Consider the following 15398-nt stretch of genomic DNA (forward strand, 5'->3'; position numbering starts at 1 on the left):
CGTCTTTTGTCATTAGATGAATGTACTCCTTCATTCAACTAGCACAGATTCATTGAACCACTTATTTTGAATTTCGTTCAATAAATAAATACATCACAATCCGACCAAAGCTTTTATATATACTAATATATAAACAAGTATTAAGGTGTTTATTCATTTACTTTTATTTATTAAATGTACGTACAAATAAAAATAATTTTTTTAAGATTGTAAGTTGATTTTAACTTTTTTTTTAAGTTATAACTTAAACAAGAGATCTTAGTTTAAGTCTTGAAAATAACAGTTAAAAATATTTTTTTATGAAATATATATAATAAAACATATTATAAAAAATGGTATATAAACCTATTTTATATATGATGTTGTTAATATATGTCAAAAGATATTTGAAGATGTAATGAAAAATATTTTACTTAAAGTTAATTGAAAAAATAATTTTTATATTTTTAATGTAATAATATATTAAAATTTAAAATAATTTATTATTATATTATTAAAATGTATTTTAAAGACATAAAATAGTTAAAATGATACAATGACGAGATGTGACATTTGTCATAGGATGACATGCATTTTTAAATTATTAGAAATTTAAAATGAAAATCAATATTATTAAACCGTTACATGTACAATAAATATTATAAATTTAAAGGTGACTAAAATATTATTTTATTAATATTTTTATTTTAAAAGATTTTTTTATTTTTTTATATTATTAAAATTTAAAATGTAGAATTTAGTTTATAATATTTAAAATTAGTTAATTATTAACAAAAAGTGATAAATTTTATTTACTATGTATCATTATTATTTTCAATATACACTGTATAGATTATATATAATATAGATATAGATATTGATATTGATAATTAAATAATAAATTTAGCATATTAATACAATATTATATGGAATAAAAAAGTGAAATGAAATGCAGGATGAAACTCTCAACTAGCAATGCCTCAAAATGGCATAATTTTTCCATTCTCACCTGCAGTTTTTCGAGTTCGAGTCTGACTCTTAATTTTCAGAAAAAAAAAAATGTAGAATGAAAGTCTTTTATTACATCAGATAAAAACATATAATAATGCAAGGAAATTAAAGTTTTGCCATTTGGAGGAGAGAATATTTAAAATTGCAAGGAAATGCAGAATTTGCCATTTGGTTATCTCTCTTCACTTCTCTCTCTCACCAACCTGGGTATTGTCATTCCTTTCCTCCGACCACACCACTTTTATTACACACACTCGATTCTCTTCATTCTCACACTTAAGTTTTTTTTTTTTTTTATAATTTATTTTCTGCAATCTTTCTCCCAAAACCCATTGTTTCTCTTCACTCACTTACTCACTCTCAGATCGGTGTTTCGTAACCAGGTACTTTCCATTATTCTCTTTCTCTTTTTTATTTTTTTATTTTTTCACCTTTTAACAAAACATTGATATGTCTTAAGACTCACTCTTTTGTTCTTCTTCTTAATTGTTGTAATTTATTTTAATTTTCTGAATGTCATCATTGCATTCGAGAAACCAATTCTATGCTGATCTCGTTGCCCTGTTTAGCTGAATTTTTCTCCTTTTTCGGCGCTCACTCTGAATTCCTTGCATGCAAATGACGTTTCTCTCTGTTTTACTTCTCTGTTTTTTTCAGTTTGTTTACTGAAAATCCTGTGTTTCAAATATTGTGAATACTTCTTTTTGGGGTTAATCTCGTGTTTCTGATGATCCTGTAAGAAAAAATAATTGAATGTGTTTGTTTATCTTCTGTACCTTTTTCTAATTTGTTTTAAAAATGAATTTTTCTCAGTTTTAACTGTTGTGTGGAATTGGGGCCTGATATTCTGACCAAAGGGTTTTTGGAATGAATTTCCCAGGGACTTTTTGTTTTGTGGTTTTTGAAAGGGAAATATGGGGTTTAGGGTTTCAAATTTAATTTTGTTGATGTTGCTGCATCTTTGTGCCTGCCTGCATGCAATGGATCAAGATTGTTGATTCTTTTTTTTTTAATATTTGTTTTTCTGGAAAAAATTTTTATGTTTTGCTTCTGAGAATGAGAGTGATAACTTTGAAGTTATTATTCATAATTTTCAAGTTAATGGTTTAGTTTTGTAGTTAATTATGTTAATCTTTCTGTGTTTTAATTGTTTCATTAATTTCTTTTTTCAAATTGGTTTTATACATTTCGTTAAGAGGGAAAACAGGAAATTTATGTTGTACTAATAAATGGAGAAAATCGTGTAAAATTAATTGTGCATTTAGAATTTAAGATGGTTAAGGAATATTGTTGCTTTAGCCGTGCATGTCTATGGATTCAATACTTTTGTTTCATTTTTTTGTCCATCTAATTAAAATGGAAGAATTATAAGGTTACAACAAACACAAGTTACTTATTTGCCTTCTGTTAGATTGCATGCAAAAGGCTTTTGGTTACTACAGATCATATGAACTTTATGCTGATCTCCTCACAAATGCCATTGCTAAATGTTTCTCAGGCTTGGATTTTGTGAGCATGTTCGGTTTATGAAATATGAAGTGAACTTTTATCATTGATATTTGGTTACTGGGGGATCCATACTATGGGGTCTCAAGGTGGTGGTGAAAGTAATGGTAAACATGCACAGCTTCAGCCTTTGGCACGGCAAAACTCAATGTACAGTCTTACGCTCGATGAGGTTCAGAATCAATTAGGTGACTTAGGAAAACCCCTAGCTAGTATGAACCTTGATGAGCTTCTAAAAAATGTATGGACTGCTGAGGCCAACCAGTCTATAGGTATGGAAATTGACCGCACAACACAAGCTAATCAAGCTGCGCTGCAGCATCAAGCTAGTCTATCGATAACTAGTGCGCTTGGCAAGAAGACAGTTGATGAGGTATGGAGAGATATCCAGCAACATAAAGATAACAACGAGAAGAAGCCTCGAGACAGACAAGCTACATTGGGAGAGATGACCTTGGAGGCTTTCTTGGCGAAAGCAGGGGTCGGGATTGTCCCTGAAGCATCGGGTAATACTAAAAGTGCTGGTCCTTTAGCTGTTGCTGATTCTAATTTAACAGCACCACCATTCCCTCCACAAGGTCCAATGATGCAATATGCACAACCACAGTATCAGCATCCTCAGCAAAGTTTAATGGGGATGTATATGGCTGGCCAGAACATAGCACAGCCATTGCACATGGGGGCTGGTGCTGCTTTGGATGTTCCATATGCTGATGGTCAGGTGGCAATGCCTTCACCTTTGATGGGAAGCTTGTCCGATACGAAGATACATGGGAGGAAAAGGGGCACACCGGAGGACATATTGGAGAAGACGGTGGAAAGGAGGCAGAAGAGGATGATCAAGAATCGGGAATCTGCTGCCCGATCTAGAGCAAGGAAGCAGGTTACCTTTCTCTTTCTTTGAACTATGTGTCATATTGATGTGATATAATATGAAGTTCCTTTTCTATGTTTAGCTTTTCCCTTAATAAAATTTCTTCACCTTGATGACTAAATAGGCTTACACAACGGAATTAGAGAATAAGGTGTCGCGCCTGGAAGAGGAAAATGAAAAGCTGAGGAAACGGAAGGTTAGATTCATCTTTGAAGTTCTTTTTTACTTTGTTTCAATCCCCGCTCCCACTTCCCTAGTCCCCTGTTACTCTCAAGTGATGAATATGATAGTGAGACTTAGCACGATGGTAAGATTGCTATGCCGTGACCTAGAAGTTACGGGTTCAAATCCAAGAAACATCCTATCTACTTGTGGTGGTAAGCCGAGTACACTTCCCCAACCCACGTCCTATTAGGTGGGAGTGATGTGCTCGGCGCTGCCCTCCTAGACTTATAATTTTAAGCGCTGAATGTATGGTGTTATTTTCTGATTGATAATATCAATTCTTAATATTCAAGATAAGATATGAGCAATCTATATTTCTTCTTCATTATTAATTCTCTCTAAACTTAAAATCTTATTACAAGGTCTTGACATACTATTTCATTGTTTTCTAATTGTGAGTAAAATCTTAGAGTTATTGACCATGAAATTTGAAAAGTGTATTCCTCAACTATCTGATGCATGTGTATTCCTTACAAGTCAAAGTGCAATGCAACAAACAGCATCATTTATTACATGGTTTGACGAGTAATTTCATTACTTGAGCCAGTAGTGCTGTAGTGCAATTTGGCATTGAACCAACCTAGTCAAAAGATTTGGTTGGATGGTGATGTTGGGAACTTGATTGCCCCACCAGATCTCCATTGCGAGCTCCCAATGCACCCTTAATGTAATCCAAAAGAAACAAAAATATGTTATTTTAACACTTTTATGGCTATTAGCCTATTAGAACACTGATTAGTGAAGTGGGTTGCAGACAGATATGATTGATATTTTAGAAATCTCTGGTTTATTAATGTTGTGCTTTAAAAGGAAAAATTCATTACATATAGAGAGCTGCTAGTTCTCTAATCTGGCTGGGAAGACATGAGTAGAGAGAATTGAGGAAATGCCTTATATGAAATAAACAAATAAATAAGTAAATAAATAAAAGGCCTCACCGGTTCAGGGAAGTGGCTCAGCAATTGCATTTTTCCTTGTATTTGTCATTTCAGGTCAACTCCCTCACACAATATTGAACTTAGAAGATCTGTGCCCTACGTATCTGGAAATAACTCTTAGCTGAAGTTGAATTGTTAAAATCTATTATCTTCCAATTCCTGTTCTTATTCATGGAAAAGGCTTCTCTAAGCTCTCTTGCTTCCTTCAAAGATTTGCATTTGTGTACTCTTGAATGATGCATCTCTTCATTATACTTGAATTAGATAGCAATCTTCTCTCTGTGAAAGAAACTTGATTTCTTAATTTATTTTTTCTGTGGGCTAAAATTATTCACTTAATGTTTTATCCAAAAAATGACATTTACTTCTGCTGCACGGCATACACATAAGTTGTTACTGCACATAATTGAACTAAGCCTTTAAGGCTGCTCTTCTTTGCAGAGGTATAAGAAGATTTCTTCAATAATTTTTTTTTTTAATGCAAGTAATTGGTAGGAAGATTATTAAAGGTTCTACTTGTAGATTACAAATTCTTCATGCTGCTGTCCCAATACACACAGAAATCTTGTTTATGTTACATTCATGCTGCTGTCTTAATCTTGTTACATTTGTAGTTCCTTGTCCATTTTCAACTAGCCCACTAACTTTTGTCCTAAACATGCAGGAACTAGAGAACCTGTTGTCTAGTGCACCCCCACCACCCCAACCTCGATATCAGATTCGCCGAACATCATCTGCCTCGTTCTGACATCTGTACCTGTAAGTGGAGGCAGGGTAGTCAATCAAAGGCACCAAAGCTGTTGTATTAGTTGGTGCTTTAGGTTGCCTTTCTTGATAACAGTTTAAATAAAAAGGGGGAAAAAAGAGGGGGTGGGGGTGGCGGGGCGGCGGCGGCGGCGGCGGCGGTGGTGGCAATGGGGGGAGGAAAAGTGTCAAGCTCTGAAAGATAAGTTATCTCTAACATGTGAAAATTGTGATGCTAATGAGTAAAAATAGAGAATGTGAAAAGAACTAGTTGTTGAGACTTTGTGACTCTCTTAGTAGCAAGCAGCTTAGAGCTTTGTAAATTGAACTTCACAATCTTTTATTTTTATTATGAATGTTAAGATTGAGTAGCAAAGTTAAAATACCAACCAAATAACAAAAAAGGTTTTTATTATTTCTATGTAAATGCAATACTCTCTCCTTCCAAGTAAATCTGTCTTTTAGTGTTAATGTTTTAAGATAGCTTTACTTTTGTTTTACAATCTGATTTACTTACATTATAATTATTTTACAGCTATCCAAATTCTTTGATACAAACAAAATATTAAAAGGTAAATAATTGAGAGTGAAATCAGACAAAAAGAAGTTTGTGAACCTCTTTTTAAACCCAGAAAGTTATCTTTCTCATAAGTTTCCGAACTTTCTAAAGTCTTGAAATTTATTATTTATCTTTTGGAAAAGTATAGGGTAACAATAAATTATCTGCCGGCTAACAATAATTAATTATTATATTTTAAATACATATATAAAGAGACACATCCAGAAAATATATCTATAAAGACATTTCTATTAAACACCGCCATAAAAATGATATTTTTATTAGACACATCCATGAAGACACTTCTATAAAACACAATTATAAATAAAATACAATTATAAATAAGAGTTGGTAGAAGTTGGTAAATATGCTGTTGGTAATATAGTGGGACCGTTATCCTTTTTAAGCCAATCTCAATTCTATAGGGTTGTATTTGGTTTTGAGAAGATGACAAGACATTAAAAATAAGGCACAAAAGATATAGAAACATAAATTAATGTCTTGGATTTTGTTTGGTAATAAATTAAAATAAATTATAAAAATTTAATTTATTTTTATTTTTTATTTAAAAAATTTTAGAAAAAAAATATAATTATAAAAAATTAATAAAAATAATAAAATAAAAAATAAATTATGTTTTCTATTAAAATAGACATAAAATATATTAATTTTATATTTTTGTGTTTTGATGACAGTACTTTGTACTTGTAATTGTAAACAAACGCAGTGTAAGAGAGGAGAGAAAATTAGGATGGGCTTAATTTCAGAAACATAAACATGATCAACCTATTATATAAATTGAGAAGAAACTCAAATACGTCCCTATGAAATATGGATAGGTAACGGGTTTGTAAAAGCCCATCCCATTTTTATTCTTAAAAACTAAATAGTAATAACTACCAAAATTGCAATAGTAGATTTTTTCGCTAAAAATCCAACTCCTAAAAAAATTAGTAATTTAAGATTAATCAGAGAGCCTACCTATTACACAAATGATGTAACATCATCACAAAGTTAAATAGTCTAGTTCTCACAGAAAATTATTTATTTAAAAAGTAAAGTTTAATTTTGCCTTTTACACTTCTTTTATAAAAAAAAGTCATATAATTATTTAAATAATTATCTAAGTAATAAATTCGAAAAACAATGATTTGTGCCATAAATTACATTGATTGTGACGATAAAACTAAAATTAAATCTAAAAATAAAAGTTTTGTGAGATTATTTAAGTAATAAATTTAAAAAATAATTGTTAGTACTACAAATCCTTTTATATTAACTATGTATACAAGTAAAATAAATTATAATTTAAATCTAAAATAAAAGTTTCACAAGATTATTTAAGTAATGAATTAAAAAATAATTATTTGTGAATGAACTCTTTTTATATTAACTGCATATTAAAATTAAAATTAAAAATTTTGGGACACTTATGAGCTTTATAGCGGGAAATCATAATAAGAATAATAATAAAAAAAAAAAAAAAAGAGGGTAAGGGGCACGCGCGACACGTGCGACGAGAGCGGTGAGAGAGGGAAGTGTTATAGAAGAGTCGAATTGGTTAAAGAAGGAACGCGAGTTGTCTTTGAAACCCTAAAGCCTCACGCATTTGGGGATTGTTCTTCTTCCACTCGCTCATGCCCCTCGCGTGAACCTGACTCTCCCTCCTCTCTCTCTCTCTCACTTTCACCTTCTTTCATCCCTTTCTGTTTCAGATCATCAGTCTCTCTTCTTTCTCTCAGGTACCTTCAATTTCCACACACCCTAACCCCCCTCTCCCTCTCTCTGATTCTTTTTTTGTGTAACTCTGTTTGAATTGCTCTTGTTCTGTCTTTTATGCTTTATACAATGCTTTTAGGTTCTTGTGCTATTCTTTAACTTACTAGATAGATGTAAGACTTCAAATTCAGTGCACTGTGAGCTAGAATTTGGGTTCGGAAGTTTGTATTTTTTGGTGCAAGTTTGGTACAGTTTATGAGGTGGTGGCAGTCAGGCAGTGTGTATAATGTTAGAAGGGTAACTAATGGTTTTTGTTGATGACACGTTGTTGGGTTGAAGTGTGCTCATAAAGGAGGTGAATTTATTAGTTGTAGTTTGTTTATAATGTTAAATAGAGAGTCGGATTAAAAAAAGACTCACAGTTAAAAATTAGCTATTGGTTTGGACCTTATAATGTTTGGAGGTTATCCTATTTGACTTGTGGCACAAAGGAATGTGGAGGAGTCTAAATTGTGTTGATACTGACAGTGTTCTTTTCTTAATCTAAAATGTTCTAGGGATGTTTTGTATACGAAAGATTTTGGAGAGTTGGTCTGTTCCGATATGATATGATGATTAACAAGTTTCAGAGATATGACTCTTTGCACCACTAGACTCATTGACTTTAATGAATACTAACAGATGGTTGTTATCTGTGGGTCAAACCATTGGAATTAAATGGCTAATTCTTAATCCAAATTAATCTGTAAGTTTGCTGCATGAGCTGTTTCTCATCTTTAAGCTGGAAATCTGGAATGTCTAACCCATTTCATTGGCGTGTTATGACTTCTCATGGAATGTCTTTTTCCTAAGTCTATTATGTTATTTCACTTTTTAAAATAAACAAAGTAGCACAAGCTGGCTAGTAACTGTAGGCATTGTTTTCCCGTACTTGTATCCACAAGTTTTAATCATCATATCCAAGTTTGCTGCAAATCCAACTTCTTGAGAGTTTACAGTAAAACATGAAATGACTTTTCTGTTAAAAAGAAAACTAAATTAAATTAAAACTAAGTAAAGTACCATTTTACTGCTTTGATTTGTGGTCAAATAAAGATGTTATTTAACTATTGGGTTTGGTGATGAAAAGGGAGATCAAATGGACCAAAATCCACTTCCAGATTGTGTGTCAATTTGAAAATTGACATCACAAACCAATTGGGAAGTTGTTCCTATGGTCACAACGTCAATGCCATAGAGTAGGATGTAGGAACATGCTTAGGTGCCATGGACATCTGTTGACAATATCATTAAGAATGTAGTGTGTACCACTATCATGAAGCAGACACATTTGTATATCACCTCTTTTTCTTTTGAGCATGGCACATTTCTAATGAAACGTTTATAGCTTAGCAGTTAATGTGGAACAAGATTAGGTGATTTGTCATATATTTTTGGTCTAGAGCTGATGGTTATCTTAATGATTTCTAACATAGAAGTAGAGGGGTGGTAGCTTTTGTAATTATATTTTTCCTTTTTTATCTCTCTTATTAGAGGACCTCCTTGTCTAATCAGGATATTAAATGTTGAGTCTTTCTTCTGTTCATGTTATGAAACTGAAGAACAAATTACATGGCTTCTGTAACAGCAGCCATTTGCCTGTATGCAGGATATTAATTGGATATTTTTGGACCCTTCTAAATTGTCAAGCTACCGACTTCCAAAATAAGAGCATTGGTTACCGGTTAGGGTTGCAGATTTTTTTAACAGATTCCTATTATATATGATAGTCTGCTAGTTATGTTCAGGTTATACCCTTATACTGTCAGTTATCTTAAACAAAGGTTGCCTGACTTATCCCTAAACACTAGCAGGATCTTACTTGTTTTCCCCTCAAGTTGTTTGAAAGTTGAAATTTCTTCTCATGATCTGATTAGACAATGAATTTATTAAGAAAATTGAACTGGATCTTGCTGATGGCTTGACATGATTTATATGTGCTAGAATTTTTCAGTACCCTTCATATCATCAAGAAGAAAGCTGTTCTGAACATGGATATAGACCTTAGGTTACCTTCTGGTGAACATGATAAAGAGGATGAAGAAACAGCTACAATTGATAACATATTGGATGGTGAAGAAAAATTGAATAATGGAGCTATGGAGGGGAGAAATATGGTTGATCCTGGTATGGAGTTACAAGCTCTAAATGGTGGTGATTTGAATTCGCCCACACTTGATATGGTAATATTCAAGGAAGATACTAATCTTGAGCCACTTTCTGGCATGGAATTTGAGTCTCATGGGGAGGCTTATTCATTCTACCAAGAATATGCTCGTTCAATGGGATTCAACACTGCAATACAGAATAGCCGACGCTCCAAAACATCAAGAGAATTCATAGACGCAAAGTTTGCTTGTTCTAGGTACGGAACAAAACGAGAATATGACAAATCGTTCAATCGACCACGTGCAAGACAGAGCAAGCCAGATTCTGAAAATTCAACCGGTCGAAGATCTTGTTCCAAGACTGACTGTAAAGCAAGTATGCACGTGAAAAGAAAACATGATGGAAAATGGGTTATACACAGTTTTGTGAAGGAGCATAATCATGAGCTTTTACCAGCCCAAGCAGTCAGTGAACAAACAAGAAGAATGTATGCTGCAATGGCCAGACAGTTTGCTGAATACAAGACTGTGGTTGGTCTCAAGAATGAAAAGAATCCATTTGATAAAGGACGGAATTTGAGCCTTGAATCAGGAGACGCTAAACTCATGCTGGATTTTTTTGTACAGATGCAAAATATGAACTCTAACTTCTTTTATGCAGTTGATATTGATGATGATCAAAGACTGAAAAATATTCTATGGATTGATGCTAAAAGTAGGCATGACTATACCAACTTTTGTGATGTAGTGTCATTTGATACCACCTATGTTAGAAACAAATATAAGATGCCTCTTGCACTTTTTGTTGGAGTGAACCAGCACTATCAATTTATACTACTGGGGTGTGCCTTAATATCAGATGAAAGTCCCACAACTTTTTCTTGGCTGATGCGGATGTGGCTGAAAGGAGTTGGTGGTCAAGTTCCAAAAGTGATGATTACTGAACATGACAAGACTTTGAAGTCAGTTATTGCAGATATATTCCCTAGTGCTTGTCATTGTGTCTCTTTATGGCATATTGTGGGTAAGATATCTGAAAATATGGCTCATGTAATTAAAAAACATGAGAAGTTTTTGGCAAAATTTGAAAAATGCATATACAGGTCATTGACCAGTGATGACTTTGAGAAGAGATGGTGGAAAATTGTTGATAGGTTTGAACTTCGAGAGGATGAATGCATGCAGTCACTATATGAAGATCGTAAGTTGTGGGCACCAACATTCATGAGGGATGTTTTCTTAGGTGGTATGTCTACTGTCCAACGATCCGAAAGTGTAAATTATTACTTTGACAAATATGTTCACAAGAAGACCTCTGTGCAAGATTTTGTTAAATTGTATGAAGCAATCTTGCAAGACAGGTACGAAGAGGAAGCCAAAGCAGATTCTGATACCTGGAATAAAGTAGCAACATTGAAAACACCTTCACCGTTGGAGAAGAGTGTCGCAGGGGTTTACACGCATGCTGTATTCAAGAAGATTCAAGCTGAGGTTGTTGGTGCAGTTGCTTGTCATCCTAAAGCTGACAGACAAGATGAGACCACTATTATTCATAGGGTTCACGACATGCAATCAAATAAGGACTTCTTTGTTGTGGTGAATCAAGTAAAATCAGAATGGTCTTGTATATGTCGTTTATTTGAATATAGAGGCTATCTTTGTCGACACATATTGATTGTTCTGCAATATTCTGGCCATTCTGCAATCCCATCCCATTATATTTTGAAACGCTGGACCAAAGACGCAAAGGTCCGGAATATAATGGGAGAAGAGTCTGAACATATGCTGGCAAGGGTGCAACGATACAATGATTTATGTCAGCGAGCATTTAAACTGAGTGAAGAGGGATCTCTTTCACAAGAGAGTTACAGTATTGCAGTCCATGCACTGCACGAAGCACAAAAAAGTTGTGTGAGCGTTAATAATTCTGGCAAGAGTCCCATGGAAGTTGGTACATCAGTCACTCATGCTCAGCTTTCTACTGAAGAAGATACCCAAAGTAGAAATATGGGCAAATCAAACAAAAAGAAAAATCCAGCTAAAAAGAAAAAGGTCTGTCGTTAATAACTGTACTGCAACATCTTGATTTTATATAATTATTTTTTTTCATTTGTTGATCTCTCCTTTGATTTGCAGGTGAATGCCGAGGCTGAAGTGTTGACTGTTGGAGCAATTGACAACATGCAACAAATGGTTTGTCCTCCCGCTGTTAGTCTCTCTCAAATTGTGTGATCTTATTTACTGTTATACTACGCTGTTAAGGAAATATAGGTTGTGTTTTGCGAACTGGGATTTGAAATGTTTGCGTTGAGGGAAAATCTTATGAAATATTTCTTTGGAACTCCAACTTAGTTATATGGATAATGTATATATTTGCTTGAAGCAAATTGCTCTTAAAGCTAAAAGGAATCTTCTTTTGCAGGACAAGTTCAGCACAAGAGCTGCAGTAACCCTTGATGGCTATTACGGCACACAACAACAGGTGCAGGGAATGGTATGAATACGATACTCCATAATTCTCATGTTTTATTATGCAACAGGATTTGATTTATTTGCTCCGAACAGTGCATAGTAATTTTGAATTTTACTTTGCCAACCGATAAAATTTCAAGAAACTATCAAATCAGTGTGAATAACTAAACACTATGGTAAATAAACTGTAAAATTGCTTTATACTATCAAAGCATTGAAACTGTTCTCATATATTCCATCAGTCAGGAAACTATACAGTTTGTTTGATTTCATTTAATTTTGTATGTGGATGTTTAACTAAAGCTTTGCTTTATTTGATGGATTAGTTGAACTTAATGGGACCGCGAGATGATTTTTACGGGAATCAGCAGACTCTTCAGGGACTGGTGTGTATAGAGGAAATTTTGATTGAGTTCTGTTAAATAATTATTTTGACTACTAAATAATTTATATATCTTCACAGGGACCAATAAGTTCAATACCAACAAGTCACGACGGTTATTATAGTGCGCACCAGGGCATGCCAAATCTGGTAAGGCTATTTTGCCAAGGATAAATTTTTTTTCTTAAGGAGGTTTGGTTCTTATATGGTCTAAACTTGCAGGCGCAATTGGATTTTTTGCGAACAGGTTTCACATATGGCATCCGGGTTAGTATGTAATTTGAAACTCAGTTTTAGAAAAGAGCTATCCTTATTTATTATTTATTTTATTTCTGAAGAAAAATATCATGATGGTTCTCGTGGCAGGATGATCCGAATGTAAGAGCAGCACAGTTGCATGAGGATCCGTCGAGGCATGCATGACTGCTGATATCCTTTTAGATGTAGTTGAGTTGACCAAAAACAAGAACATGAAGGTAGTTGACGTATTAATGCCAAACCCATTATTTTTACGGTTAAATGAATATATTGTTGAGTATTAACAGTTCAATCAGTGATTGAAATGTTTTATATTGATAGGCTGGGAAACAAGGACTTTTGGATGCTTATCTTGGTGTAGATAACGGAATACATCATTCACGGTTCAAGTTAAAATGGGGAATTTCCAAATCCAGTATTTTGTAATATAAATATATGTTAAGTTAATAATGCTGGATAGAGATTGTTGTATTATAATAACTTAGGCTACCTGGAAAAATTACAATTTGGAAAGTGCTTGTTACTTAGCATGCTTTCTTATTTTTCCATTACTTCAAAAGAGTAAATGTTGCTTATTTATGATTTATTTTTTTTTTTTCCCCTGCACACGTTCCTCTCTGCCTTGTGTTTTGTGGAAGAAACAATAAGGAATTCAGGTTAGGAATCATGTCTCTTTTTTAAGTTAAAGATAGCATTTATGTGAGTATGGGCATAAATCAAATTAGGTGTTCATTTCTCGTATTATTATTATTTGTAGGTAGATATTTTTATGAAGATCTTTTCATGTAAAGATGATATTATAAACTATTAGAAAATTGAGTCAAATATGTCAAATTTATTTAACTATTTATAATATTATCTTTACATTATTGGTACCATGTTATTTTATAAGTTGTGTATTTACATATTATATAAAGTTTCCGTGTAAGCCTAGAGAGTGACTATGCATTCAATATTCACACAATTCACAAGGTTTTACTTTTAGAAGGAGAGTTGGGTACAGCTAATAAGTGGTTGACTATTCAATTCAATGGAATTTTGGACTTCCAACATCCATGAACCAATCAAGAGAACTGCATGTCTGCATTTTCCATGAACCAATAATCTTCGATTCAATGTGAACATAAGAAACCTCAACTTATTCCACATCGATCCGAAAAAAAAAAGAAGAGTTTGTGGGCACTGGTCACTGTCATTAGCATGCACTCTGCCTCTAACAAGAGAAGTGCTATGCTATTGTTAACAATAATTGTCGCATTGACTTGGATGGGGGTTTGTGGGATGTGGGCTGGCACACTCGGAAGTTGGAACTAGGCACTATATGTAATGCTAAAAATGTTAGGAAGAATTTTAGGTGTACCGAAAATACCAGTTGTTTTAATCTCTGATCTAAATTATAAAAAATATATATAATATATATTAATTGAAATCAACGGTTAAAATAATTGGAACACTAATGTTCCTCGATATACTTAAATTTTTTTCAAAATGTTATTCGTACATTAAAATTAGTTACTAATATATTTATATAAATATATATATATATATATAATTTAATTTATTTTTAAAATATATTTATATTTTAATATATATTTTATATTAATAACTAATTTTAATGTCTACATAATATAATTATAATCAATATAATGCTATTAGGACTTCTCTTTGTACCTACAATTTAGGTTTTGACTCTATAATATTAAGGGAAATTTAGGATTTTTTATCTAAATAAAAAAAATTATATTTCCTAGAGTGATAGTAAAAATAATTACATTTTCATGTATTTTATATCTCCAATTTCGTAAGGAATTCAATTTTGCAAGATGAGCCTGCATAATTAAGAAACAATGCAATTTCGCTGATAGGATCAACAAAATTTAGGGAAAAAAAAAGACGACATAAACAAATCAGCTAAAATTGCATCGTTTATACTACTTTTAAGAACTTATTGATATGTTTTACAATTAATAGCATAATTAATCTTTTTTATATTTATTAAAATTATTATTAATAAAAAATATAAACTCTTATTTTAATAAATACATAACAAATATATTAAAAATTTAAATTTTTAAAATAATATTAACTTTGTTGAAACTCTTATTTTTGAGTTGTACCGATAGTAATAATTGCATGGATAGGAAGTACTTGTAACAAATGGTGGCTTGTACCAAAACAACCACCAATAGATAATAATTAGGATTCGTTAAAGTCTTCCCTTCCACGTTCCCCCTTCTTTCTTATTCATTCATTCCTCACACCGACACACACCCCACATCACTTCAAACTATTTTCCACTCATTGGTTTTGTCACAAATGGTAATACCTTCGCTTACTTTACTTTTAAATTTTACAAAGTAATAACAATGTAACATTATGGAAACTCAGATGCAGTCGACTTTACCTGAAATTGATATTTAATAGCTGTTAGATGATTTGACTGACTTAACTAAATTTTCATCTAACATCCTTCAAACATCAATTTTACCTGAAGTCAACTTTACATGAGTTTTCAGCATGTAACATTCACCCACATATTCCTTAATACAACTTAATTTGCTCACTTATTTTTTAATCATGCTTA

At 32.6% G+C, this 15398-nt stretch overlaps 2 protein-coding genes across 6 annotated transcripts; both read left to right on the plus strand.

Annotated features, from left to right (window-relative positions):
• The first annotated feature begins 1097 nt into the window (after positions 1 to 1097).
• On the plus strand, positions 1098 to 5696 carry LOC112783543 (ABSCISIC ACID-INSENSITIVE 5-like protein 2). The gene is made up of 4 exons (XM_025826526.3): positions 1098 to 1373; positions 2489 to 3379; positions 3495 to 3566; positions 5198 to 5696. Exons 2-4 carry the CDS (start codon positions 2573 to 2575, stop codon positions 5279 to 5281), a joined length of 963 nt encoding a protein of 320 aa, XP_025682311.1. The 5' UTR covers positions 1098 to 1373; positions 2489 to 2572; the 3' UTR covers positions 5282 to 5696.
• A 1695-nt stretch (positions 5697 to 7391) lies between these two features.
• LOC112782310 (protein FAR-RED ELONGATED HYPOCOTYL 3) lies at positions 7392 to 13482 on the plus strand. 5 transcript variants are annotated; one of them, XM_072229403.1, is made up of 9 exons: positions 7392 to 7578; positions 9549 to 11754; positions 11839 to 11895; positions 12125 to 12196; positions 12501 to 12560; positions 12638 to 12706; positions 12779 to 12823; positions 12923 to 13032; positions 13136 to 13420. In XM_072229403.1, the coding sequence occupies exons 2-8, from the start codon at positions 9586 to 9588 to the stop codon at positions 12977 to 12979; spliced, it is 2529 nt and encodes an 842-aa protein (XP_072085504.1). In that variant the 5' UTR covers positions 7392 to 7578; positions 9549 to 9585; the 3' UTR covers positions 12980 to 13032; positions 13136 to 13420. The 5 variants fall into 5 exon arrangements, with proteins under 5 accessions (XP_072085504.1, XP_025680439.1, XP_025680441.1 ...); XM_025824654.3 differs by having other exon boundaries at positions 7400 to 7578; positions 9539 to 11754; positions 11839 to 11910; positions 13136 to 13482; XM_025824656.3 differs by having other exon boundaries at positions 7400 to 7578; positions 9539 to 11754.
• Positions 13483 to 15398: the final 1916 nt, after the last annotated feature.

The sequence above is a fragment of the Arachis hypogaea genome, chromosome 20, assembly GCF_003086295.3.
Source record: "Arachis hypogaea cultivar Tifrunner chromosome 20, arahy.Tifrunner.gnm2.J5K5, whole genome shotgun sequence".
NCBI classification, from domain to species: Eukaryota; Viridiplantae; Streptophyta; class Magnoliopsida; order Fabales; family Fabaceae; genus Arachis; species Arachis hypogaea.